This window comes from Mustela erminea, chromosome 1 (genome assembly GCF_009829155.1).
Source record: "Mustela erminea isolate mMusErm1 chromosome 1, mMusErm1.Pri, whole genome shotgun sequence".
In the NCBI taxonomy this organism is placed as follows: Eukaryota; Metazoa; Chordata; class Mammalia; order Carnivora; family Mustelidae; genus Mustela; species Mustela erminea.
Genome location: NC_045614.1, coordinates 311,309 through 335,185, shown reverse-complemented (window position 1 = coordinate 335,185; position 23,877 = coordinate 311,309). Strand labels below are relative to the sequence as shown.

Sequence of the window (23,877 nt, the reverse complement as noted above, 5' to 3'; positions counted from 1 at the left end):
TGGCCTGGCCACACCCTCCCACCCAGGTGAAAGCCAAGGACTGCGGGGCCGGGGGCTGTTCACACGGTTTATTTGCTTCTCTGGGAAAGTCAGGAACATCAGGGCCTTGTCGCACATCAAAGCAGAGGGGCGCTCCCGCGGACGCTCACAGCTCAAGGACTCAAGGAGGAGGGGGTCCCACGGCCACTGCCCGGGGTCACCTCAGAGACGGCCTCCCCCCCGCCACCGAGGGGCAGAGCTGAGTCGGGGTCCAGGCTGCGGCCCGAGGAGGGCCCTGCACCTGCCCTTGGCACCAGGCCGGAGGCCCCGGGGGCGGGCCGAGATGGGGCCTCACGGGCCACAGCCCACAGGTGTGGGTCTGTGAGCGTGCGCACAGATGTGCCTCTGGGGGCGAGTGTGGCTGCATCCGGGGGGAACCCCTCACCCCTCCTGGCCAGAGGGGGACAGGCTCACGTCGGGCGGGGCAGCGCAGGGGACTCTGCTGAGGAAGCCCCCTGCCCCGGGCTGCGTGCGCCCGTCGCTGCCCGAAATGTGCCAAGCCCAGTGGAGCTGGCAGTGGCCTGATCTCTGGGGTACGGCTGGAGGGACCCAGCGCCCTGGTCCAAGCAGGTCCTGGGCCGCCCCCCAGGGTCCCCAAATTAGCACCAGGAGGAAGGAGGGCCCAATGGGAGTCGGAGCTAGGACAGGAAGTGGCTCATAGGGGCCTGCCTTATGCAAGGGGCGGCTCGAAGGGCCCGGCCTGCAGGACACAGTGCAGGGGTCACGGACCCCTCCTGCCTGGGGGGATATTGGGGGGGCTCTCCCTTCCCAGGCTCCATCACCCACTGGCCATGCCCCAAGAGGGCATGGGGGGAGGAGCGCGTCAGGCTGGGGATGCCTAGAGGGGCCTTGCTCCTCTCCACGACCTTGAACCTGACCTCTGACCAAGACTCCCCAGAGAGGCATGGCCTTACCCCAACTGTCCAAGCTATGGACACCAGAGCTTTGGCCGGGAAGCCGCACTCCCAGGGGCTAAGCGGGGACAGAGCGCGCTCCCAGGAGCCCTCGGCTCTCCAGGTTCCTCTCTGGCAGGGTGTCCCCTCAGGGACCTCACTGGAGGTGGCAGGAAGGCACAGGCAGGAGGCCCAGAGGGCGGCTGGCTGGCCCGGGGCTGCGTCGAGGCCCCCGGTCACCCCGGCCAGGACAGCTGGGGCTGGGGGCCGTTTTGTGGAGCTGCCGTGACGTGGGGGGGGCCCTTCATTTCGGGGAAAGCGGGTCTGTCCATGTCTCTCTCCTACCAGACGTAGGTGCACGGCTCAGTGGTTTGGGGGTGTCGGGTGGTGATGGGGTGGGGGACCCCTGTCCCTCTCTCTCCAACAGAAGAAACCTCGGAAGGAACATGTGACAACCGCACATCCTGGGGCCCGTGACTGCAGGTGGCGGGGGCAGACGCCGGGGCCGGGCTGGTGGGGGGCTGTGGTGTGGAGGGCGGGGCTGGGGGGCCAGGGGGCCGGGGGGCTCACATGACGGAGCAGCATTTACAGCGCTGCTTCTTCGCGTCGAGGTCCTGGGGGTCGCTGGCGGGGGCCTCGGGCCCCACCTGGTTCTCTTCCCTGGAGCCCGCGGCGGTGGGGGGCTCCGCGGCGCTGCCGTTGGGCGGGGCGGGCTCCTTGGGCTCCGCCGCGTCCTCAATGACCACCAGCTCGGCCGTGATGGTGTCCTGAAGACCCAGCACCTTCTGGCTCTCGGCCTCGTCCTCCACGTTCTGGTAACCCATGAAGATCAAGGTGACCGGGGGCTCCTGGCCGGGCCGGACGCCTGGCGGGCCGGACGTGGCCTCTCCCGGCTGCGCCTGCACTCCGGGGATCTCCCGCCTGGACGGTGTGGTCTGCACGGGCTCCTTGGACGGCCCCCGGGTCTCCGCCGTCCCAGCTGTGGACCCGGCCTCGCTCAGCGCGACCTCGTCTGCCTTGTGAAGGAGGTCGTCTACCTCGGAGGAGCTCAACGGGCAGACCCCGTTCTCCGAGGTCCCGTCCACGGCGTGGACCACTGGCGGGGGCGGGGAGAGAGAGAGAGAGAGTGAGCGGGCTCTCGAGGCGGAGGCCTGGCAAGGCTGCGGGCCGCCCTCCAGGCTGGGGGAAATGAGAAACTGAGTCACACCTTTAGAACCAGCTGCCTCCCCAAGCTCCAGAGAGGGCAGTGTCCAGGCCCGGGCGCCGGTCAGAGACCGGGGGACTGGAATCTGGATTGGGGACTGTGTGCGCCCGCCTCTTGCGGCCTTTCCACATGGCCCGCCACTGGGTCCCGCACGGCCCCCCAGCAAACCCAGTCTGCTTCTCCCACTGCGAAATGGTCCGGCTCGGGAAAAGGCTGCACCCAGCCTACGGTCCCACAGCTGGTCAGGCCGAGCCGCTGCTCCGTCTCCGGAGCTAAGTGTGTCTCCTCCATGAGGGATTTCAGGGACTGTGACAGCCTCCGTCTTTGGTCCCTGTGGTTTAGCTTGGTCACTCAGTGTCCTGTTCCCTAGGAAACACGCTGCAGGCCAGGTCTGCTTTACTCTGTCCCTGAAACCAGTGATGGCCTTCTCTATTTTACTTTTGTAAAAGATTTTATTTATTTATCTGACACAGAGAAAGAGAGATCACAAGTCGGCAGAGAGGCAGGCAGAGAGAGAGAGGGGGAAGCAGGCTCCCCGCCAAGCAGAGAGCCCGATGCGGGGCTCGATCCCAGGACTCTGGAATCATGACCTTAGCCCAAGGCAGAGGCTTTAACCCACGGAGCCTCCCAGGCGCCCTGGCCTTCTCTGTCACATGTAAGCACTTTATAATTCCCACGTTGATAGCCTGTCTCTTGAAACCAAGGGTCATGGAGAAGGGTACTTTTAAATTTGGGAGGAAGGGGACTCTGGTCCAGGAACACAGGGCATGAGATAGAAACTTCCTAACGTTCCTTACGGCCACCTCTGCAACCTCGGGCACAATCACTTTCTGAAACGGCGCTCCCTGTGTCTGAAAGGAAGCCACGGTCTCCCCTAGGCAGTTCCCTGTGTGCAGGGAATCTTGCTCAATATCTTTTCCAAACCTCTCCAACTGCCCCATGGGGTCTGATCTGCCGTGTCCTGAGGGCCAGTTTGAATGCCGGCAGGAGTACTGACCACACTCGGACACCAGCCCAGCAAACTCCGAGAAACACAGCTGCCCGCCTGTGGGAGGGAGGGACACACCGGCCCTCGGGACTTGCCTCCTCCTGGGCCAAGGGTCAGGGCGCCAGTTCCTGGCTGCTGGCCACGAGGAAAGTGCTTTCTGCTTTCAGTTTCCAAACCCCTGGGGAGGAGTGTCCATACCTCAAGGTTTTGCAGCAACTCTGGGCTGGAGGCCCACAGAATCAGGCTGAGTATTTCCCCCGGCCACTGCCCCCAAATAGGAACCCGAGCCCTCAGCTGCCATGGAAATGGCTCACCTTCCCATTGCTAAGCAACCAGACTCCAGTCTGGCGGATGTCCAGAGTCCCCCAGGGCTGGGCCAGGCTGCACTGAGTGGCCGAGTCCTCTGCCTCTAGCCCCATGAGCTCATTCTTGCACAGGAGATGAGGCAGCTGAGACTTGACCAGGGTCACACAGCTAGTGAGAACTGGAACCGGGTACCACTCAGGTCTATGTCCCCAAACCTATGGCTGACACTAGGCCCCCTTCAAAACATCCTGGATGCTGCAGAGACCCACCAGCCTCTAAGAACATGAGGCCTTGGGAACCAAAACCACGGTGAGCTATCATTCCACAGCCACCACGGTGCCCACAGAGATAACGATAACTTAAACACAGTAACAAGTGTTACTGAGGATGTGGGGAGAGGGGCCCGTCACACACAGCTGGTGGGAAGGGGCGTGGGGCCACCGCTGCAGAAGACAACCCTACCCTGGCAGTTCCTCAAAAGGTTAAACACAGAATCCCACACGACCCAGAAATCCCATGCCTAGATATCACCCAAGAGAAATGAAAACATACGTCCACATAAGAACCTGTACAGCGTTCTAAAACCAAAAGGTGGAAACACCCCAGACATCCCTCAGCTGATGACCGGATAAAATGTGACCCAGCCAAACAACGGAATGTTATTTGGTCCTAAAATATGAACGTGGACAGACGCTGACCCAGGATGCTCGGGGAGGGACCCAGACACAGGTGGCCACCGGGGGTGTGAGTCCACGCGTGTGACCCGCCCAGACTGGGCGAATCCACAGGCAGGAAGGGGCCCGTGGACGCTCTGGTGGGGATAGGAGGTGACGGCGTTTCGGTTTGGGGAGGAAAAATGTTCCGGAATTAGCGAGAGGGCGCGACCTTGTGAATGAGCGAAAGCCCACTGAACCGGACGCGGAGCTGCGCGGCCCGGGCCCTCCCACCCCAGACGCCGTTTTCGTGTAAAGACGGCGTTTGCGGACTTGCTAACGGACTCCGCAGCCGGGTGCTGTGATTTCACACTGGCTTAGGTGATCACCTCCCCGAGCGCCACTGCGGGCGGAAAGCAGATGTTTGCCTCCATGTTCAATGTACCTTTTTAACGTCTTCTTAAAACATAGTTTAACTAAAGTGGGCTCGTCTCCTTCTCTGCCATCAGAGTCAGTATTGCCCTCCCTAGGTTTGCTTGTAAACTACCCTTACAGGCCAGGCCAAAAATGACCAAAGTTTAAATGCCGAACCACTTATAAAATCGCCGTCCAAATACTGATGGATAACACAGTTTAAATGAAAGTCTTACTTACCTAAAAACAAAGAAGAGTGAATTTTGTATGTGTGAATTATCTATAGGCAGAGAGACAGAGACAGACAGACACGCTGGGGCTTTGGACTAAGGTCGCCCTGCTCCTCCCAGTCAGCTTTCCTTGTGGGTGTCTCTCGTTCCCTGTCCCCCTCCCAGCTGCCACAGGGAACCCCAAAACCAAACCAGATCTCAGCACCAAGCCCCCTGCTCAGCCCTCCCTCCAGGGCTTCATCGGACCCCTCCCTCCGCCCACGTCAGCCCCACAGGCTCCCTCCAGTTCCTCTAGTCCAGCAAACTCATCCCACCACAGGGCCTTTGCACATGCTGTGGCCTCTGTGAGACACACCGTTTCTTTGCACACTGCTGCGCATTCAGGGAGCTTCTGTGCACTTCCTCTGAGGAGCCACCCCCCGGCCCCCGCCCCGTCCTGCTAGAACCTCCCAAGCCCCCTGTGCATCTCTGGGGGTTTTGTCACCTTCGTCAAAACAATACTTATTCAAATTATTTGTGAACCTCAGGCTGCAAGGCTCTCCCAGGACAGAGCTAATTTCCACTCTGCTTCGAGTCCCAGAGCCCAGCCCAGGACCTGGCGCTCAGCCAAGCTTGAGGACAGGTTCCTGGAGTGAACGAAAGACGGGGCTGCAGGTCCAGCCGGGAACAGCCTCTGCGCCAACAGCGGGCTACAGCTGTGGCACCCTGCCCTGAACCGTGTTTGTGCCAGATCAGGATGGAGGTCACCCGCTGGCTCAGGCTGTGGGAAGGGGGCGGGGTGGGTTGGGGGGTCGGGGCTGCATACCTTTGGTCTCGTCTTCGTAGACCTTGATGCCCTGAGGGAGCGGCTCCCGAGGGAGCAAGGTGGTGCTGGACAGCACCCGGGTCTCCCCAGTCACCTTGTCCTTCTCCACCGTGATCTCAACCGAGTACATGGCTGGCACGAGAGGCACGGGTTACCTGAGGCCACCCGCCCACGTGCCCCCCGCCGGCGGCAGGCAAGCCAGGGAAGGGGAGCCGGCAGCGCGGAGCCAAGCAGTGGGGACGCCCTCTCCGCGGCACCCCCACCTCCACACCCGCCACAGCTTTCCTGCGCCACGGGCGTCCGCCTGAGCTCCTCTGCTTGGCATTCGAGGCCCGTGCTCGCCGTCCCCCCCGTCGGGAAAGCCTCAGACTCTTCCCGTTTCCTCGGAGCCGCAGAGTAAGTCGGAGGGAGGCAGGCCCTGACCCCAGGCACAGCCCAGGGTGAGCTGGGGTTAGCCCGCGCTCCCAGCCGGGTCTCGGCCCCGCCCCGGACCCCCGGCTCAGCCTGTGTCTGCTCTGCACCTTCCTTCCGTCAGCGCGTGACCCGGTCCCCAGCGCGTGACCCGGTCCCCAGCGCGTGACCCGGTCCCCAGCGCTTGCGCTACGAAGGGTGCACGAGACCCTGCGAGCGTCAGGACAGTCGGGACCGTGGCTCAGGAGCCACTGCACTCCGTAGAGATCATCACCGCAAAGCTTACGTGAAGAGACGGTCCCACAGCACACCCGCCCCCGGGCGCTGACCGCAGCCTCCAGGACCTCGCCCTGGGCCCCAGGATCGCCCCTCTCCTCCACGCCTGCCCCTGGGGTCCCCTGGGAGCCTCTGAGTCACACGTCGCAGCCTCGCTCCCAGTGGGCCCTGTAAGCTGCCCCTGCGGGGTCTTCCCAGCCTGGTCAAGGCAATTCCCTCCTCCTTCTCTCTCTCAGCCCCCACGTCCTCTGCAATCCCGTGGGTTCTGCCTTGGGAACACCTGGAACCCGCCCACATCTTGCGCCCCCAGGGTCCCCTGTCCAGGCCTCCTTACCGGGCCCCACCCCTCCGGAATCCGCGCCGGCCGCCCCCCTCGCTTCCCGCTACACCCACGGCCTGTTCCCCCCGCTGCCGCCAGAGGGCGCCGCGCGCACCGAGTGGGGCCGGTCCCGGCTCTGCCTGAAACCCTCCGGGGCTCCCGGTGCCTCGGGGTAGAGGCCCCAGTCCTCCCTCTCTCCCCCTAACTCCTTCCACGGCCTCCGGCTCCTCCTCCGACTAGGCAGGTAGGGGTCAGCCCAGGGCCTTTGCATGTGCTGTGCCCTCCCCCGACACACCTATGCCCCCACCCCCCACCCCCACCCCGGAGGTCTCGCTCCCTCACTTCTTTTGGAGCCTCGCTCAAAGGTCACCTGCTAAGTTTGACCCCCCGAGCCCTCTGACTGACCCGCACCCCCCCAGCTCTGCACGTTGCTGTTTGCTCCAGCAGCTCATGGTGGACAGGTTCCTGGAGTGAACGAAAGCCCGGGCAGGGCAGGGTCTTTATCAGGACGTTAGCTCCCTCAGGCTGGGGCCCTCACACCTTGCATACAGCAGGTGCTCAGTAAGTGCTTATTGAATGACTGATCAAATGAATGTTATTTAATTCCACATCCCTACACAGCCTAATACCCTCACCTCCATACAGTTGGGTGGGTTGTGCACCACACAAGGTCGTTGGCTAAGGGTCAGCGCAGGGTTGGTCTAAATGGCAGAGAGGCCCCGAAGACACCTCCTTCTCTGGCAGATGCTACCCTCTGCCTCCTGCCTCCTGGGGCAAAGTGGCCTGACCCTGCACGAGACCCTGGGCCACCCCTGCCGCCCTCTTCTTCCTGGGTGTCCTGGTGGCCCGGCCACCGCGTCCCCAAGATGGTCTTCACCACCCTCAGGTTCGGGCCTGCACAGCTCACACCAGTACCCCGGTACAGCAGTCAGGTTCTGCCCGCTGTGCTCACTGGTCCCTTCTCTGGGCTAGTGCCAGCAGGCAGGGACTGGAGGGGCGCTTGTCTTGGGGCAGAGCCCGGATCCCAACGGCAGCTCTGGAAAGCTTAGCATTACCCCGTCTCCCTCGGCTTCCCAGAAGCACAGAAAAGTCTGAGTCCCCGCCTGGTCCCCTCCAGGAACAGGGTGCTCCCTCCCTATCCTGAGGCAGCCTGGGGACAGCGGAGGAGGGAAGATCCGCCGTGGGCGTGTGCGGGCGTGTGCGAGCTGCTGTGCGAGTGTGTGTGGGCGTGTGCAAGCGTGTGCGGGCGTGTGCAAGCGTGTGTGGGCAGGTGTGCGGCCCCTGCCAGGCCCCGGGAGTGAGCAGCAAGGTTGGGGGATGCCATGAGGGGTGCTGGGTTAGAGCGCTGCCATGCGAGGGGGCCCATCTTCTCAGGGAAGTTGGGCCAGCACGTGACCATGGAGCCAAAGCAGAGGGGGACTGGGGCCAGCCGCCACCCCCAGGACCACAGCTCCTGCTGAGGGCATGTCTGACCTCGCGCCCGCCTCTCCGGGCTCCCCAGGACCAGAGCTTAGCCCAGGACAGCAGCGGGTCCGGAGATGACCTACCTGCCTTCATCAGGGTGGAGCCTTCGACCGGCCTCACCGGCGTGTTGGAGACTCGCTTCTCTGCTCAGTAAGCAAAGGGTGGGGAGAGATGGGTCAGAAGGGAGAAGACCCCCCAGACCCCCGACATGTACACACCTGCAGACACCCCCACGACCCCCCGACACCTACACACCTGCAGACACCCCCACGACCCCCCAGACCCCCGACACCTACACACCTGCAGACACCCCCACGACCCCCCAGACCCCCGACACCTACACACCTGCAGACACCCCCACGACCCCCCAGACCCCCGACACCTACACACCTGCAGACACCCCCACGACCCCCCAGACCCCCGACACCTACACACCTGCAGACACCCCCACGACCCCCCAGACCCCCAGACACTGACCCAGACGCCTGGGCCTCCCCTGATGCACACATGCACCCAGACCCCCCACCACGTGCGTACCCAGAGCCCCAAACACAACCAGCCCCCGGTCCATTTCCATCTCTCAGCCCAGATGATTTTCATAAAATCCCTGAGAGGCCTCTGTGAATTTTTTTTTAATGATTAAACTTTAATTCCACAGTGAGACACTCCCCTGAATAATTAACACACAACAAATCAGGCCGAAGACACTCTGACCACCACACCCAACCCTGGCTGGCGGCTTTCCCTCCGTGCCTTAGATGTGAAAATAGATGAGTTTGAAATACATTTTAAAAATATAACTTAATACTTTCATATGTTCCATAAGCTATTACATTTAAATTAAATATATTTAAACGTCCTACAAATTTGCAAGATACCTGCAAATGCACATTATCTACCTGTAATAATTGCTGAGGAAGGGAAAAACAGATCCCAGACTCCAAACTTTGGCTCTTTCTTTGGTCTGTTTCCTGCATAACCACCTTCCACATCTGTGCGGGGGGGGGGACCCTTCTGTTTTAATAGTGCCCCCTTCCCAGAACGGCTGAGACCTTGATTTCCTAACCCCGCAGAGCCCATTTTGCAGATGTGAAAACCAAGGCCTGCCCATTTGTGCCAGTGCCCAGAGTGGCCGGACATGAGGCAGAGGTGGGGCTGGGCGAGGGCACCTGCTGCAGGCGGGGGGGACACCCCAGGCCTCGGGCCTCTCGGGCTGAGCCCTCAGGTCCCTCACCTGCACCAGCTCCACCCAGGGTCGCTGCCCTAAGGGAGATGATGGCATGGGACGGGCTTGGGGTCTGGGCTCGGGGGAAGCACCGGCACCTGGTCCCTGTCGCTGCTGGTTTTATCAGCGACAGAAGCCGTCAGTCCGCAGGTGCCGGCCTCATGCCCACCACCCCACTCGGGCCACAGGACGGAGGCCCCCCTGGAAGCCTACCTTTGGGCGTGCCCACCGGGGCCTGCAAGAAAGAAGGGAGAGAGGTCAGGGTGCCGGCGCTCCCTTCCCGCTGATGGAGGTCCCCACCCGTGCGCGGAGGGCTCGACTCTGCCCCTGGAGGCCCCATTGCGGGGGCCGTCTCCTGAAGGGATCCCCCAGCCCTGCCCTAGCCTGTGACGGCCACCTCACATCCCTGCCCTGGGCAGAAGCCTCCCGTGGCTCCCAAGTGCTCCCCGAACAAAGCCGAAACCCTTCTAGATGACCTCCAGGGCCCTGTGTCCATAGACCCTGGCTTATAAGCCCCCCCCCCCAATCGCTGGCCAACCTCACTGTTCCTGGGACACATTCCCGCCCTGGGGCCTTTGTGTGTGGCATCCCCTGCACCGTGGCTTCTGCCTGGCCAGCTCTCCACTCAGCCCCCTGACCACAATCAAAGTCCCCCCAGTCATGTCTCTGTCCCTTGAGGTACTGTCTCTGGCTCCTTCCGGACGTGGGCATCTCAAGGACAGGGACCCCACAGTCTGTGCTCCATCAACCTCAGGGGAAGCCCCCTCTCATCTTGAGTCCATGCCTAGAGAACTCCTATTCAGTTTTCAAAACCCACCTCCTCCAGGAAGTCTGCCTAGCGCTCCCATGCGTCAGCTTCCTCCCCAGGAACTGCACGGTGCCCCTGGGCTTACCCATCCCGGGCCCACCATCCTCGCTGCACTTCTGGTCACTGATACCACGTCCCTCTGCTCAACGGACGTGAGTCAGGGAGGCTGGGCCCAGCCCGCATCACCCCAGTGTGCCCCACACCAGGCCCTGGCAGACAGCGAGAGGGGGACCAGTGCTGCCAGGGGAACAGCTGGACAGGGCTCAGACACACAGCTGCGATGTCGGTCGTCACGATGCCCCAGGGGCCCCTGCCCCAGCTCTGGGGCTGGGGAGGGTCGGGGAGGGCCGGGGCCCCGGGAACATCACCGCCCCCTCACCTGCTGAGACTCCAGCACCACGTCTGCCTTCTGGTCCTTGGCTGGGCTCGGGGCGGCGGGCCTCTCCCCAGCGGCGGCAGCGGGCAGGCCTGCACCCTCCAGCACCTCAATCTCCTTCTGCAGCCTGGGGGTGGGGCACGGGAGCCACGGTCCTCACTGGGCACTTGTGGGCACCCGCACTGCTCCGGGTTCCTGGCCGCGAGATCTCCCCACAAGCCGTGAGGTGGTCTCACCCTCCCCCCTTGCAACTGGGGAAACTGAGATGCAGCGCGGCGGCCGCACGGGCCGGCCAGCAGCAGGGCTAGTGTGACCCCAGGCCGGCCCGTCCACGGGCACCTCACTGCCACAGTTCGCTTCTCTGTTGGTTTCCAACCCGCGCTCCTGCTTTCCGCTCAGAGGCGTGTATTTTTACGGGAAGCTTTATTTCTCCGGGGAAACTGGAAAAACCATGTCACCTTCCAAGTACGAGACGATAACGGCGCATGTGACCCGGCGGGAACGGAACAAAGATCTCCAGTCCCCTTGCAGCCAGTGCCCACCGGAGGCTTGGGGCCACGGGCCTGTTGGGCCCTGGGGGTGAGTCTGAGGCCCCTACGGAAGGGAGCGACAGCGGCCACCATTAGGGTCGGCCTGCAGGGCTTCCTGGAGGAGATGTCCAGGCAGGGCACCAACCGGGCAAAATGCCGGCGGCGGGGCACCCGAGGATCGGGCTTCCCCGGGAGTTAGAAAGCCAAGCCCCAAAGCCCTCCGCGCACGCCAGACACAGGGTAGGGCTCGCGGCAGGGCCCCTCTGGCATCAAGGCACCCGAGTTTAGGTGGGTGCCCCCACCCAGGGCTATACCCAACAGGGCAGAACGAGAAGCAGCCGCCCTGTCCAGCCCCCATGGGCAGAGATCTCCACCAGCTCTCTGTCCCGCTGGCCCACAGTCCTCTGCCCGGTCAGTCCTGGCTATGTGCGTGCAGGCCCGTCTGACCCCCTCACCCCTGCTCTGGCCCAGGTGGATGCAGGGAAACAGGCCTGGGGAGGAAAGTCCCAGCTGACACCTGTCCCCTCTTCTTCCAAACCCGACCCCCCCAGGATCCCCAGGTCTTCCCGGCGGGTGTGCCTCGTACCCAGCCAGGCGGTGAGCCAGCGTGCCGCGGGGCCCGGGCCTCTTGCGCCTTCCTTGGCCAAGCGGACGTCTGGAATTTTGGCGGCCACTTCCCTCCACCCTGACCCTGCTGCCCTTGGGCTGAGCCTGGGCCTCTGCCTGCCTGGAAACTCCAGTCCTTTTGTCCAGCTCTGGGGCCGGCGGGGGTGGGGGGGTGGGGGGCGGTCACTCTCCCCGGGCCTGCTGCAGGCCCAGCTGCCCGGCTGTGGGGCATCAGGACCAAGCGGGGGAAGACTCACCCGATGGGCTGGCGCCAGGAAGGCCCCAGGGAGAAGGCGGCGGCCACTCCCATCCTCCCCGGCTCCGGCACCCGCTCTGCTGGGTGGTTAGAAGAAGGGGTCCCACCAGGCAGCCCCCAGCCCCGTCAAGCCCAGCCTGGACGCTCGCAGCCCCGTCGAAGCGAACAGGGCCCTTCCCTGCTCCCACCTGCACAGGAGCCTCCCCGGGCCCAACCCCATCCCGGCCCGAGGGTGGGCCCCCCCCCCAGCCCGCGCGCTCCGGAGCCACCCCAGGGCCCCGCGCCGCACCTGCCGATGGACTCCTCCAGGAGCCGCGCCCTCTGCTCGTCCTCCTGCATCTGCCTCCTCAGGCCCTCGTCGCCCTCCGAGACCGCGGACGGCGTCCCCTCCAGCAGCCAGCGCTCCCGCAGCGCCTTGGACTGGGGGCACAGGGCTGGACGTCAGAATCGGGCTCAGGCGCGGCCGTGCCCGCCCTCGCCCGAGGCCCGGTGCCTGGTCCCCAGGGAACGGCCGCCCCCGCCCCCGCAACCCCACCAGGCCGGGTCCGCGGGGTGGGGGGACCTTCAGGTGCTGCAGCTGCCGACGGTCATCCTCCAGCTGCCGGCGCTTTGCCTCCGCCTCGGCCTGCCGCTTCCGCTTCTCCTGGCAACAGGGATGGGCACGGAGGTCAGGACGAGGCCAGGGGCGCGCCGACCCCCCAAAGTACCGGAGGCTCTGCCCACGCGCACCCTGCTTTCCTGTGGAGTGGCCCGTTGGACCCTCCCCAGCCCCCTGCCCCCCCCCCGCTAGCCCCTCTCGACCCCTGTCCCCCACACCCCGCTGCCCCCCAGCCCCCTGTCCCCCGCTAACCCCCAGTTCCCCCCACCCCCAGCTCCAGCATAAGGGCAAGGTTCTAGAAACCTACCGCAGCCTGTACCCCGCCGCGCACAGAGGGTCTCCGTGAGCTGGCGGCGTGAGGCCCCGCCCGGAGGCCCCGTCCGGAGGCCCCGCCTTCCTCCTCCTTTCCTGGGGACGCACTGGGTCCCCCGGGACCCTGCCACACCCCGGCTCTGAGTCCCCAAGGCCCCGGGCTGGGTGAGGGCTGCGACCCCTGTCCACATTGCTAGGGGGCAGGAAACTCACTGCAATGGCTTGGAGCCGCTCCTGCTGAGATGTGGTCTCTGCCGCCAGGACCCTGGGGGCGGGGATGCAAGGTCATCGCAGGCTCCCTTCTGCAAAGTGGGGTCCCTCCCCTGCCTCAGAGGCAGCGCAGTTCTCTCCACCTGGCCTTACGTCCTCACGAGGTCCCCCCCAAATCCCCCCCAGAGCCCCCTGGGGCTCCCTGGGAACAGGGCTCAAGGACAGGAGGGTGAGGCTCTACCCAGAGACTTGGGAAGGGTTTGGGGAGGCGAGAGGCTGAGCTGGGCCAAGAAAGAGGCGGAGGGACTCCCAGCGGTCAGGGGTTGAGACGACCAGGACAGCCCCCGCTTCACGCTCCGGCCCACCAAGCACCTCCAGCCCTGGGAGGGACACGCGCAGGACGCCGGCCCCACCAGACCCACCGCCCTGCCCCTGGGACGTCCTCTCTCGAGAAGCTGCTTCCCTGGCGTCTGCCCGGAGCCCCAAGACACAGAAAGGGCTCCGAGCATCCCGAGAACACGCAGGAAGAAGAGGCAAACCCGAATTCGGCCCCAGACTCCCTCTTCTGTCCACTGGATGCTTTCCGAAAGGCACGCGGTGTGGTTTTTGCCTTAAAGCCGTGTGGACCAGGAGCTTGATAATGTCAGAGGCAAGGAAGGGACAGGCCCTGTGGGGGCAGGCCCAGGCCCAGGGCCAGGAGGGAGGGTGAATCCTTCCTGCCCTTCCCCTCCCCTTGGCTCCCCTGAACCCCACTACCCACGTGGCAGGCCAGGGAGGAGACTGCAAACCTGGCCGCTCCCTTCCACGGTCTCTCCCGGGGTCCCTGGGAATGGCACACAGGAGGCGCTCAGTGAAACCTGTGCAGCCCTGAGCGACTGCATACAAGGCACCTGATAGTAACCTCGGCCTCCAGGGCTGGGGGACCAGATGCGGCCTGAAGAGGAGGCGGGATCCGGAAGTCTGTTCTCAGCCCAAATCCTGAAAGACCCCAGGGCCACTCACTCAGGCCTCAACGGTCTCCCGGGGGCAGGGCCTTGTGCCCACAAGGAGGGGCTCTGAGCAGTGGGAACCAGACCCCTCACGTCCCCCTACCCACTCCAAGCCCCGTATCTGCACAGGGACTGAAATTACAGACCCCCCCCCCTTGGTTCTGCTACGCACAGACCCCCCCAGCCTTTGGCCCCGGATCGGGATTGGGAGCCATTCTGTGGCCTCCAAAGACCCCCCACCCCTTTTAGGCCTTGGTTCTCCTTCTGCACAAACAGCAGGAACAGACGCCCCAGCTCCTGCTCTATGCCCCCTCCCCTGTGCTTCAGAAAGGAAACGGAGACCCAAAGTCACACGTTGTGCTGGGCCCACTCTTGAGCCTCAGCCCTCCCCCCAGCCCAGGTGGCTGCTCCCGGTGGACATCCATCATGAACTGCGGTGACCTTCCCCCCACTCCATTCAGGTTCGGTTTCCTGGCCTAGCTGAGACACACAAAATCATCTGGCTCTCACGCCCCAGACAGGTGACCCCACCCAGCTCTTCCCTTCCTGGCGGGTGGCACCTGCCCCCTTTGTGCTTCCCAGGGACCCCAGCACTGGTCACACCCTCTGTGGCTTCCGTCTCTCCTTCCTCAGGGAGGCTGGGTTCAGTTGGGTGGAGCTCAGGAAAGGCTTGATCCAGCAATCCAGCTTGGAGGCCCTTCCTAAAGGGCCAGGTCAGCTACATTTCTGAGTCGGCCACACTGTCCTGTGTAATCCAGGCAAGGTGACACCTCCACTGTTCCCTATAGAGACCCACCCTCCACTTTTTGCAAACCTCACATTTTCCATCCCATGCCTCTACTGTAGCCTGCTACCCCCCTGGCCCCTGACAGCCCCTACCCACGTCCCAACCAGAACCAGATTCTCAAAACAAGATCAGAACGACTCATTCTCCTGCTCTTAAGTCTCCCTGGCTCCCATCACCCCTTGAAAGAAATGCTAGTGCAGCCCAGCCCTACCCACTTCTCTGACCTCCTGCTTGCTTACGCTGCTCCAGCCTCCAGGACCTTCTGGCCACACCTGAACTGCACCAAGCTCGTTCCTTACTTAGAATCATTGCATTACTGTTCCTCCTGCCTGATACGCTCTTTCCTTGGCTGGCAAGTGAAGCCCAGAGAGGGCAAGTCACTTGCCCACAGTCACACAGCTGGGAAGGGGCAGAGCTGGAACTAGAACCACAACAGCCCAGCTCTGGGCCACACCACATGTGGACCCTTTCCCAGATGGCCCTTTCCCAGCTGTCACGGGGCCTCCGGGGACCCAGCGGGGACAGAGGCAGAGCTGGGGGAGGAGCACGGAGCGGCTGAGACCCCAGTGCACACAGGGCCCTGAAGGGCAGAGGCCCAGCGGCCCAGCAGGCAGGTGGTCACTGAGGCAGGACACGGACACAGGGACAGCTCTGGCCAGCCTGCCGGGCTGCAGACAACAAGGCCGGCAGTGTCCTCGCCTGGGTGGTGTGTCCCTGCCGGCTGAACCAGGTCAGGGGAAGGTCAGACGGGCAGTGAGAAGCGTGCACGGGGCCCAGGAAGAGAATTCCATCCCTCCCGTCAACGTCCCTGGCCCAGCCCGGAGGGCACAGGCAGTGTGCCCCACTCCCCAGGCCTGAGGGCGCCAAAGTGGCCCCGCCCCAGGCGCCACCCCCCCTGGTGGGGCCCACGGGAGGCGGTAGCCCTGGCAACTGCGCCGTCCCCATGGCAACGCGGAGGCCGGCACGCAGGGGGGTTGGGCCGGCGCAGAGCAAGCATCTCCCGCCCCCAGCCAGGCGCTGGGGGCTAAGGGTTTCCTGCCCTGGGCCTCAGGGGCTGCCGGGGAGGGTGGGATGCAGAGAGGAATTGGGGCCTACCCGCCCCCTACGCCTAGGGCTGCTTCCCGCCCTAGTGTCAGGGGACAGGACTCTCCCCAGGGCAGTTCTGGACCTGCCCCCAGGGCCAAGTAGCTCAGGTCAAGCCAAGAAAATGCTCAGCATCGTAAGTCCAAAGAATAAAACAGAGTACAACCACAGAACCCTAATTAAACATCAGTAAAGTAAGAGCATGCAGCCCCGCACTCGCTGCCTTCCACGGACAGTCCCAGCCCGGTCTCCAGGAGGGGAGCCGGACGGCAGAAGGGGGTGCGTGTGTCAAGGACCCTTGCTGAGCCCATCAGGAGGGGTGTGCGGGGCAGGTTGGACCATCGTCCCCGTCCTGTCAATGCAGGACCTGAAGCTGCTCCATGGGGAAGCGGGGACCCGGGTCCAGCCAGACTCGTGTGTGTGCGCAGTGTACACGCGGTCCTCAGAGCCCCTGAGGTCCCCCGGAGGCCCTGCCAGGCGCCCAAGGGTGGGGGGACGCCCCCATTGTCAGTGGGTGGCTGAGACACTCGCCGGGGCTCAGGAAGAGCATCAGAGCCCAGATCACAAGACACGCTGGGCAGAGACACTGAGGTGTGGCAGCTGTCCTCACGGGCTGTGTGACCCAGGGCAAACCCGCCTGTCTCTGAGCCTCCACAGGCTCCGCTGGGCAAGAGGCCACCTCGCGGCTGCTGAAGGAGGGACACGCCCTCCAGGAGGCCCACCCTCCGCACACACACTCCTGTCCTTGCCTGATTATTTTTACAGAGCTTGGAGCAAATTCCGGGCTCGAGCCCCAGTGTGGGCGGCTCAGGACTGGGGAGGCTGTGGGCTGAGCGCGTCTGAGATAATCCTGGCTTCAGGAGATGAGCTAATGAGGCCCAAACCCAACGGCCCTGCAGAGGCCTCAGCCTTGGGACCCATGTAGTTTTTAAAGGCACCAGAGAGGTCACCAACCCGCCCAAGGTCACCCAGGAGGCAGGATGAGGTGGGTCTGAGGCGGGCCGTGGGTGCTGGTGGGCTCGAGCCCTTCTTCCAGAGCCCACGCCAGGCAGCCCCAGCAGCATGAGGGGTCCGGGCCGCACTGGCATGGAGCCCAACACCAGCAACATGCCTGGGCTCACTCAAAGGAAACAGCTGACTGTGCCCTTGGCCATGGGGCAGAGAAGGGGAGCAGAGCTTCACCGAGGCGGGGGGAGGGGAGGGGCCCGTGGCCCTTGCTCCACTGGGGTGGCTGGAATGGGGGGGGTCTGAAGGTCACAGCTGGCTCCCAGCTCCCTGTGGGGGCCTTCATGTGCCCTTAGCCCCAGAACCTTCCTTCCTCCAAACCATCCTGCATACACCTCAACCTCTCGTCCCTTTGCCCCTCTTCCTCTACCGGCCCCTGCCCTCCGCTGCCCTTCCTCCACTCCAAGCTCAGGTCAAGGGCCACTGCCTCCTCCAGGAAGCCTTCCGGATGACTCCCCCCCCCCCCTCACTGGGGAGGAATTCTCTTCCTCCGAGACCCTGAGTGCTCGGCACAGGTGACGGCCGCCGTCGCCGGCTCAGGAGGCATGCACAGGCTTTCCAGAACGCTCAATGCTCTCCACCATCCTCTCCATGGTGGAGACTGAGATCAGAGCAGGCCGCAGACCCAGAAGAGCAAACCTGTTGCCTATTAACCAGGAGGGCGGGTGGACCCTGCCCTGGGCCCTCGCGAGGGAAGGGCATTGGGGCACGAATGGGAATGAGGGATCCAGCGGCTTTCTCCAGCTTCAGGTAAGCTGGGCCTCCGTCAGCTGCAGAGACCAGCCCCAGAGCGCCAAGGTCCCCACCGGCCCCGCTCCCCTCCAACATTCCAGGCATGCTCCCACCGCAGGACCTTTGCACTGGCTGTGTCCTCTGCCTGGTATGCTCTCCCGGGCCTCACTCACCCCTCAGGACTTCCCTCAGAGTCTCCTCCTCACGGAGGCCTCCTCTGTGCCCCGGTCCCTTCCTGGGCTCACCACCAACCGACACCCTACAGCCATTTCACTTATTTTGTCTCTTATTTCGCTACAAGGACAGTGTCTCCTTCTGTCCCCACCATGTCCCCAGCACCCCGGGCACAGCAGGATGCTGTGAATGTGTGAACAATACACATTCGGTAAATGGTCACCGGACCGGGGAGTCAGCTAGAGTCCCCACCCAAGAACTCCCTCCCCGTCACGTTCCCGACCCCACGCCTGTGGACCACCTGTCCTGTGATCACTTCCTTTCTTTTGAAGAAACCTACTGTGACCTCTTACATTCATCGAAAACAGGACGTGGCCCCCACATCCAGCAGAGGACAAGGGACAAGTCCTGACCACTTCAGAAGGGACTACACAATTAACGTATAAAACAGCCCCGATACCCATTGACAGATAAACAGATAAACACAGGTCCCCACGCGTGGGAGCGTCCCCGGCCACCAGCAGGAGCGAGGCCCCCACGCGCAGCCCCAGGGACGGACCCCAAGCCCATGGCGCTTAGGGAGGGAACCAGACACAGAAGGGCACACAGGGTGTGAGTCCACGCGTGTGACGGGCCCAGACCAGCCTCCTCCACGGACCGGAAGGGGACTCGTGGGGGCGGGGGCTGGGGAGGGGGTGACGGCTGACGGCACGGCTGATGGGGGGTGACGGCTGGGTGTGACAGAATGTTCTGGACCTAGACAGAACCGAGGGCTGTACGACCGTGTAAACACCCTGGATTATATACTGCCGGCAGGGGGACCGTGTGGTGTGTGCATCTCAGTTCAAGTGAGAACTGTGCATCCGTACAGCAGGAACGCAGACCCTCTCACGCTGGGCTGGGCTGCGGCCAAAGCTGGGGTCCAGCCCACCCCGCGGGGCCTTGTGAGATCACGCCAGCCCTGCCCTGAACTCCGCCTGGTTTGAGCGCAAACCAGCCGGGCAGGGCCTTCTTACTCTGCGACAGACGTCACCAGAAGTGCCCCCGCCAAACCCCTGCCCCTCACTTGGTCTTCACAGCCCCATGGACCCTCTGCTCCCCCAGGCCGGGCTCCATCCCACCACTACCCTTCTGTTCACACAGCAACTGCCACCCACTCGGATTCCTACCTCTCTTTCCCACCACCAGGCCCGGCCTGGGCTCCCCTCCGGATTCCCAGCCTGATCCAGACTGTCCCTTGATGGGCTCAGATGGTCCCTGAGTTCCTACCTTGAGCCTCTGGGCAGAAGACAAACACCTCAGCCTGACGTCCCACTCCCCGGACACCGAGACCTGCACTCCACCATCCCATGCCATGTGGGGTCCCTCTGTAGCCCGGCCAAAGGGTCCCTGTCCCTGTGTGTCCAGGGACTGCACCATCTCTCCCTGACCTGGGGGCAGCTCTGATTTCAGGTCTCTGCTGCCCAGACACGGGGTCTACCCCCACAGCCCCAGCACTTTTCTCCAAGCTGCCCCCATGGTAAGTGTCCACACTGAGCCCGACTTGCTCCTCAGACCCCAGAGGTCAGAGGTGAGGTCAGAACCTCACCCCTCCCCTCCCGAGGGCACCATCCATGGCTGCCCATGGCTCCCCTACTGGGCCCTCGGGCCTTTGCACAGGCCAGTCCCTCCGCCAGGCACGCCCTTCTGCCCACCGACGTACACCTTTCCTTCTTTCTTTTTCAAGATTTACTCACTAGAGAGGGAGTCTGAATGTGCAAGCGGCAGGAGGGGCCGAGGGAGCGGGAGAGTCTCAGGCAGCCCCGCGCTGAGCTCCAGGCGGATCCCGGGCCCACACCGCGACCCTGAGATCAGGACTGAAACCAAGGGTCTGATGCCTAACCGGCTGAGCCCCACAGGCGCCCCCAGGTACACCCTTAATACTTTTCCCAGAAACAGTCCGTGAAGGGAGGGACCAGGAAACCCTCCCAGACCACAGAGAAGGCCGTCCACGGGCTCCCGCAGGGCCTGCTCCGCACACGGCTGGCGGCTCAGCGGGTGCCGCGGGACGACCCGACAGCTCTCCGCGCAGAAGCCAGAGAGAAATAGGGTCCCAGACTTGGAAAATGATACGAATTTTTTAAAAGAACATCAACTCATTCCCCAGCATGAGCATCTTGAAGACGGACCTCAGCACCGGGCTGGGGAAGAGCCCCTGCCGGGGCACTCAGCGCCAGCCCGCGTCTCTCCGCACATCCTGCCCGGGAGGGGACGCGGCGCACTCATGTCCCCGCGCACCCGCTTCACCAAGGAAAGTGAGTGACATGCTCAAAGGCTCATGGAGGGGTCAGGACTCCACCTGTCCATGCACCGCTCCCACTCAGCAGACACAGAAGGGGTCCCTGGGGGGCCACAGGTACAAGGCAGGTGCTGTTAGGGGCGGAAGCCACCTTCCATGTGGCCGAAGAAACAAACCAGGGTGAAAAGCCGATGTCAGGGTACCTAGGAACGCCCAGACGACAGCCCGGCGGGACACAGGAAGGAGCAAAGACCCCTGCACGCCCCCAACTCTGGCAGCTGGAAGAACCCAGAAGCACGTATGTCCCGTGTGGCTCCAGGAGTGTCACGGTCACCTCTCTGCACCCTCACTTTCCCACCTTGTAGGGCTGCCGTGAAGATCCCGCAAGTTCACACAGACAAAGCACTCAGAACAGGGCCCAGTACACAGCAGGTGCTTACTAAATGTTAACCACCTTCTTGAGTTCTTGCCACCATCTCCACTGCCACCGAATGTTCTCTGCCTTCGCTGTTCCCGCGCATTCCCCTTGTTTCAGAAGGAAATGCTACACTGTTACCAAGACTGAGAAGCAGAAGGGGCTCCCACAAGCATCCGAGTAAACACATTACAAAACAGATACAACGAGAATAGAATCTTCTTATTAGGTTCAGGTACCAGGGGACGGTGCTGCCTTTTTAACCGGCTCCATCTCTCGTGAAATGACCGAGTGGGAGAGAGGCGCGAAGGACCCACTTTGCACCCCGCCGAGACCACCTCCTGGAGGACGTCCAGGCCTGGGCAGGGAAGGGACGGGGTCCGGGAAGGGTTGTGCTCTCCGGCTCTGGCCCTGGGGTCCGAGACTTGCGGGGGAGGAGGGGCGTTTGAGCGTCTGAGAGATGCAGCTCCGAGCTAACTTAGCCTTCATTACCAGCCAGCCCCTGAGGCTCCCGGGGTAGCAGCCCCTCGCCCCGGGGCCCACAGCAAATCCTTCCCAGAGCAGGATTTCCAGCCGGCGGCGCCTGAGATGCTCTCAGGAGCGTCTGTCCTTCTGTCCCACCTCAGCAGCCTGCTCTCTGCCTCCCTGGAGTTACTCAAGAATTACTGCTAAGGGGCGCCTGGGTGGCTGGGTCGGCAAAGCATCCGACTCCGGATTTCCACTCAGGCCGTGATGCCGGGTCCTGGGATCGAGCCCTGAGTCGGGCTCCTGGCTCAGCGTGCCGTCTGCTCGTCCTTCTCCCTCGGTCCCCCCTTCCCAACTTGCATTCACAAGCTCGCTCTCTCAGATAAATAAACTCTTTGGAAAAAAAAATTGTTGGGGCGCCTGGGTGGCTCAGTGGGTTGGGGCCTCTTCCTTCGGCTCGGCGTGGTCCCCGGGTGCTGGGATCAGGCCTGCATCGGGCTCTCTGCTCAGCGGGGAGCCTGCTTCACCCCCCCTCTCTGCCTGCCTCTCTGCCTACTTGGGATCTCTGTCGAATAAATAAAATCTTAAAAAAAAAAAGAACTGTTAAATCCTCAAATTGTTAAATTAACAAAAACTAATTTAATCTTTAATTTAATGCTTATATTAACAAAATTTTGTGAAATTCTTAAGTTTATTTTTAAAACAAACTCGTCAGCATCACCATAAGCCACAACCACCTCTCGCAACTCTGATGGCAAAAACCCATGGGAAGGGAATGAGGGGTTCGGTCCCCGCAGCTGCTGCCTCCAGGCCGAAGCCCGATCTGCCCCCCGGAAAAGGAGCGCGGGCGCGAGCGAGGGGTAGGCGCTCCATCGGGCCAGCACCAGACGGAACCAGTCCCCACCCATCATCCGCCCAAGCACCCCAGACAGAGGCCTTCTCTCCTGGCTACTCAGTCCCTGCCCAGGTCTGCACCCAGAAAATCCAGTGATCCATGCGGCGCAGAGCCTGTGGCATTATGTGCCAAGGGGCACAGGGGCAGGGCAGCAAGCACGCAGGGGTCTCAGCGTGTGCTGAGTGACTCTGGGCAGTGTCTGCCCCACTCTGGGCCTCGGCATCGCCACGGAGAGCAAAAGCGACGTTAGGAAAGGAAACAGCGGAGTCCGACGGCGGAGTCCGACGGCAGAGTCCCAGGCGGAGTCCGACAAGACTACCCCTTCATTCTTTGGCTCTGCGTGGACATTTCCCTAGTTCTTCACCCCTTGTCCCCTCAGCAGCCCCCTCCCCACTCCCGCACTCCACTCAGGGTCTACTGTCAGGAGGCCTGGAGGCTCCCTTGTGGGCCTGGGGAGCAGAGCAGATAAACAAGTCGGGGAACCTAGCGCAGACACATCCGGGCCCTGGCTCCCCTGAGCCCTGGCTGGGCTCCCAGGGCCGGGTGGGGGAGCAAACTGGGCTTTTGTCTGAGTTTTCAAAAGCAGAGGACATCGGGTGTCGCCTTCCTGGGGAGGGCGGGAGGCAGCAGCTCCCACCCGGCCGAGGGTGTGGCGGGTGGCGGGTCACGGGCGAATCCCTGGAGAGGAGTCGTTGGCTCACACCCAGTGAGAAGGGCAGGAGGAGACAGTCCGGTGGGCTGGCTGGACCTCCGAGTCCAGGCCTCTGGCCAGGGTGGGGACCTGGTCCACAGCAAGGTGCCTGCCAGGCCTCCGCACACAGTAGGGGGCCTCCAGGATCCCAGATCCCACTTCCCATCCCCTGGCGTCGTAAACACACCCGGCAACCTTCCAGCGCCCACCTGTGGGAGTGGGGCCTGGGGGTCACCCTGATACCAGGAAGAGAGTGGACTCTGCCTGGAATGCCCAGGCACCCTCATGGATGGAACCTGTGTGAGAGCTCTCTGCCCCCCAGCAGCTCTACCCCGAACCCCGCAAGGACCCAGGCCCACCCCACCTGCACCACAGGCCAGCCAGGCTCTTGGCTACACCATTTGGGGCCCCATCTTGGGAACACTTTTCTTGGGAAAAGACCAGACCCAGGCTCCCGGGCTGGAAAGCACCTGGACCTCCAGGCCCACACACATCGCGGACAAGGAAGGCTAGAACAGTCCCCTCTCTCTGGCAGTTCTCAGGACAGTGTCTAGCGGCTGGACCCAGGCAGGAGCAGAGGCCCCTGACAGCGCCGTGGCCCTGAGGGAGAGCCGCCAGCCAGAGCCCGGACTGGCGCGTCCAGGGTACAGGGAGCGCCAGCTCAGGCTTGGAGATGGGGGGCGGCGGTGAGCTCCAGGCCGGCGCGAGGCGGTGGGGAGGGGTCGGTCCATCACCCCGGGACTCCCGCTCTGGAGCCCACAGGTGGCCCAGGGTCCAGGCTAGCCCGGGGGCGCGGGCGGGGCGCGGGCGGACACCCGGCCTCCCTCTCCCTCTCCGCTGGGCAGCTCCCAGCCGCTGCGGCCCGAGTCCCCGTTAGCCCGTGGGCCGCCGGGGTCGGGGGTGGGGGAGGCCTCAGGACGGGCGCGGCCCAACCCGAGCGCTTCCCCAGCCGAGCTGGGGTCCCGGAGGCCCCTCGCCGCCTCCCTCCCCGCGCGGGGGCCGCGACGAGCCCTACGCGGGGCTGGAGTGGAGGAGGGCCTCACCCCTCCCTCGCCCCCTCCTCCCCGCCCCGGCCCCCCAGCCCTCCGCCTCCGGCCCGAGCGCGCCTACTCACTCCATTTCCTCGCGGAGGTCCGGGTGGGTCGGCGATGCTGGGCGGGGGCGGGCGCGGGGCGGGCGCGGGGGCCGGGCGGCGGCGGGGTGCGGGGGGCTGGCGGACTAAGGCCTGGCGGCCGGGGCTGCGCGGCGCGGGGGCGGCGGCACCGGCTCGGGCATCGCCCCGCGCGCGGCTGTTTATTGTCCGGGCGGCGGCGGGCGCAGGGGGTGGGCTGGGCGCGCGCGTCTCCGCCGCCGCCGCTGCGCGTCCTGCGCTCGCTCCCCGCGCGCTCCCTGCCGGCTCCCGGCGCCGCGGCCCCGCGCCCGCCCCCTGCCGGCCGCCGC

General features: G+C 63.8%; 1 protein-coding gene across 3 annotated transcripts; it reads right to left on the bottom strand.

The window, feature by feature from the left end:
- Positions 1-53: 53 nt before the first annotated feature.
- Positions 54-23,663, bottom strand: PALM (paralemmin). 3 transcript variants are annotated; one of them, XM_032304405.1, is made up of 9 exons: positions 23,552-23,663; positions 12,927-12,978; positions 12,366-12,446; positions 12,093-12,223; positions 10,415-10,538; positions 9,441-9,462; positions 8,086-8,145; positions 5,533-5,664; positions 54-2,028 (listed from the first exon to the last, which is right to left on the bottom strand). In XM_032304405.1, the coding sequence occupies exons 1-9, from the start codon at positions 23,554-23,556 to the stop codon at positions 1,499-1,501; spliced, it is 1,137 nt and encodes a 378-aa protein (XP_032160296.1). In that variant the 5' UTR covers positions 23,557-23,663; the 3' UTR covers positions 54-1,498. The 3 variants fall into 3 exon arrangements, with proteins under 3 accessions (XP_032160296.1, XP_032160300.1, XP_032160302.1); XM_032304409.1 differs by lacking the exon at positions 5,533-5,664; XM_032304411.1 differs by lacking the exons at positions 12,927-12,978; positions 23,552-23,663 and having other exon boundaries at positions 12,093-12,237.
- Between the last annotated feature and the right edge of the window lie 214 nt (positions 23,664-23,877).

Excerpts from the sequence above, each read along its gene's own strand:
- PALM (XM_032304405.1), bottom strand. Across the intron at positions 10,539-12,092 it reads CTGGAGGAGTCCATCGGCAG|GCTGCAGAAGGAGATTGAGG; the intron begins GTGCGGCGCGGG and ends CCCCACCCCCAG. Across the intron at positions 2,029-5,532 it reads CTACGAAGACGAGACCAAAG|TGGTCCACGCCGTGGACGGG; the intron begins GTATGCAGCCCC and ends CGCCCCCGCCAG.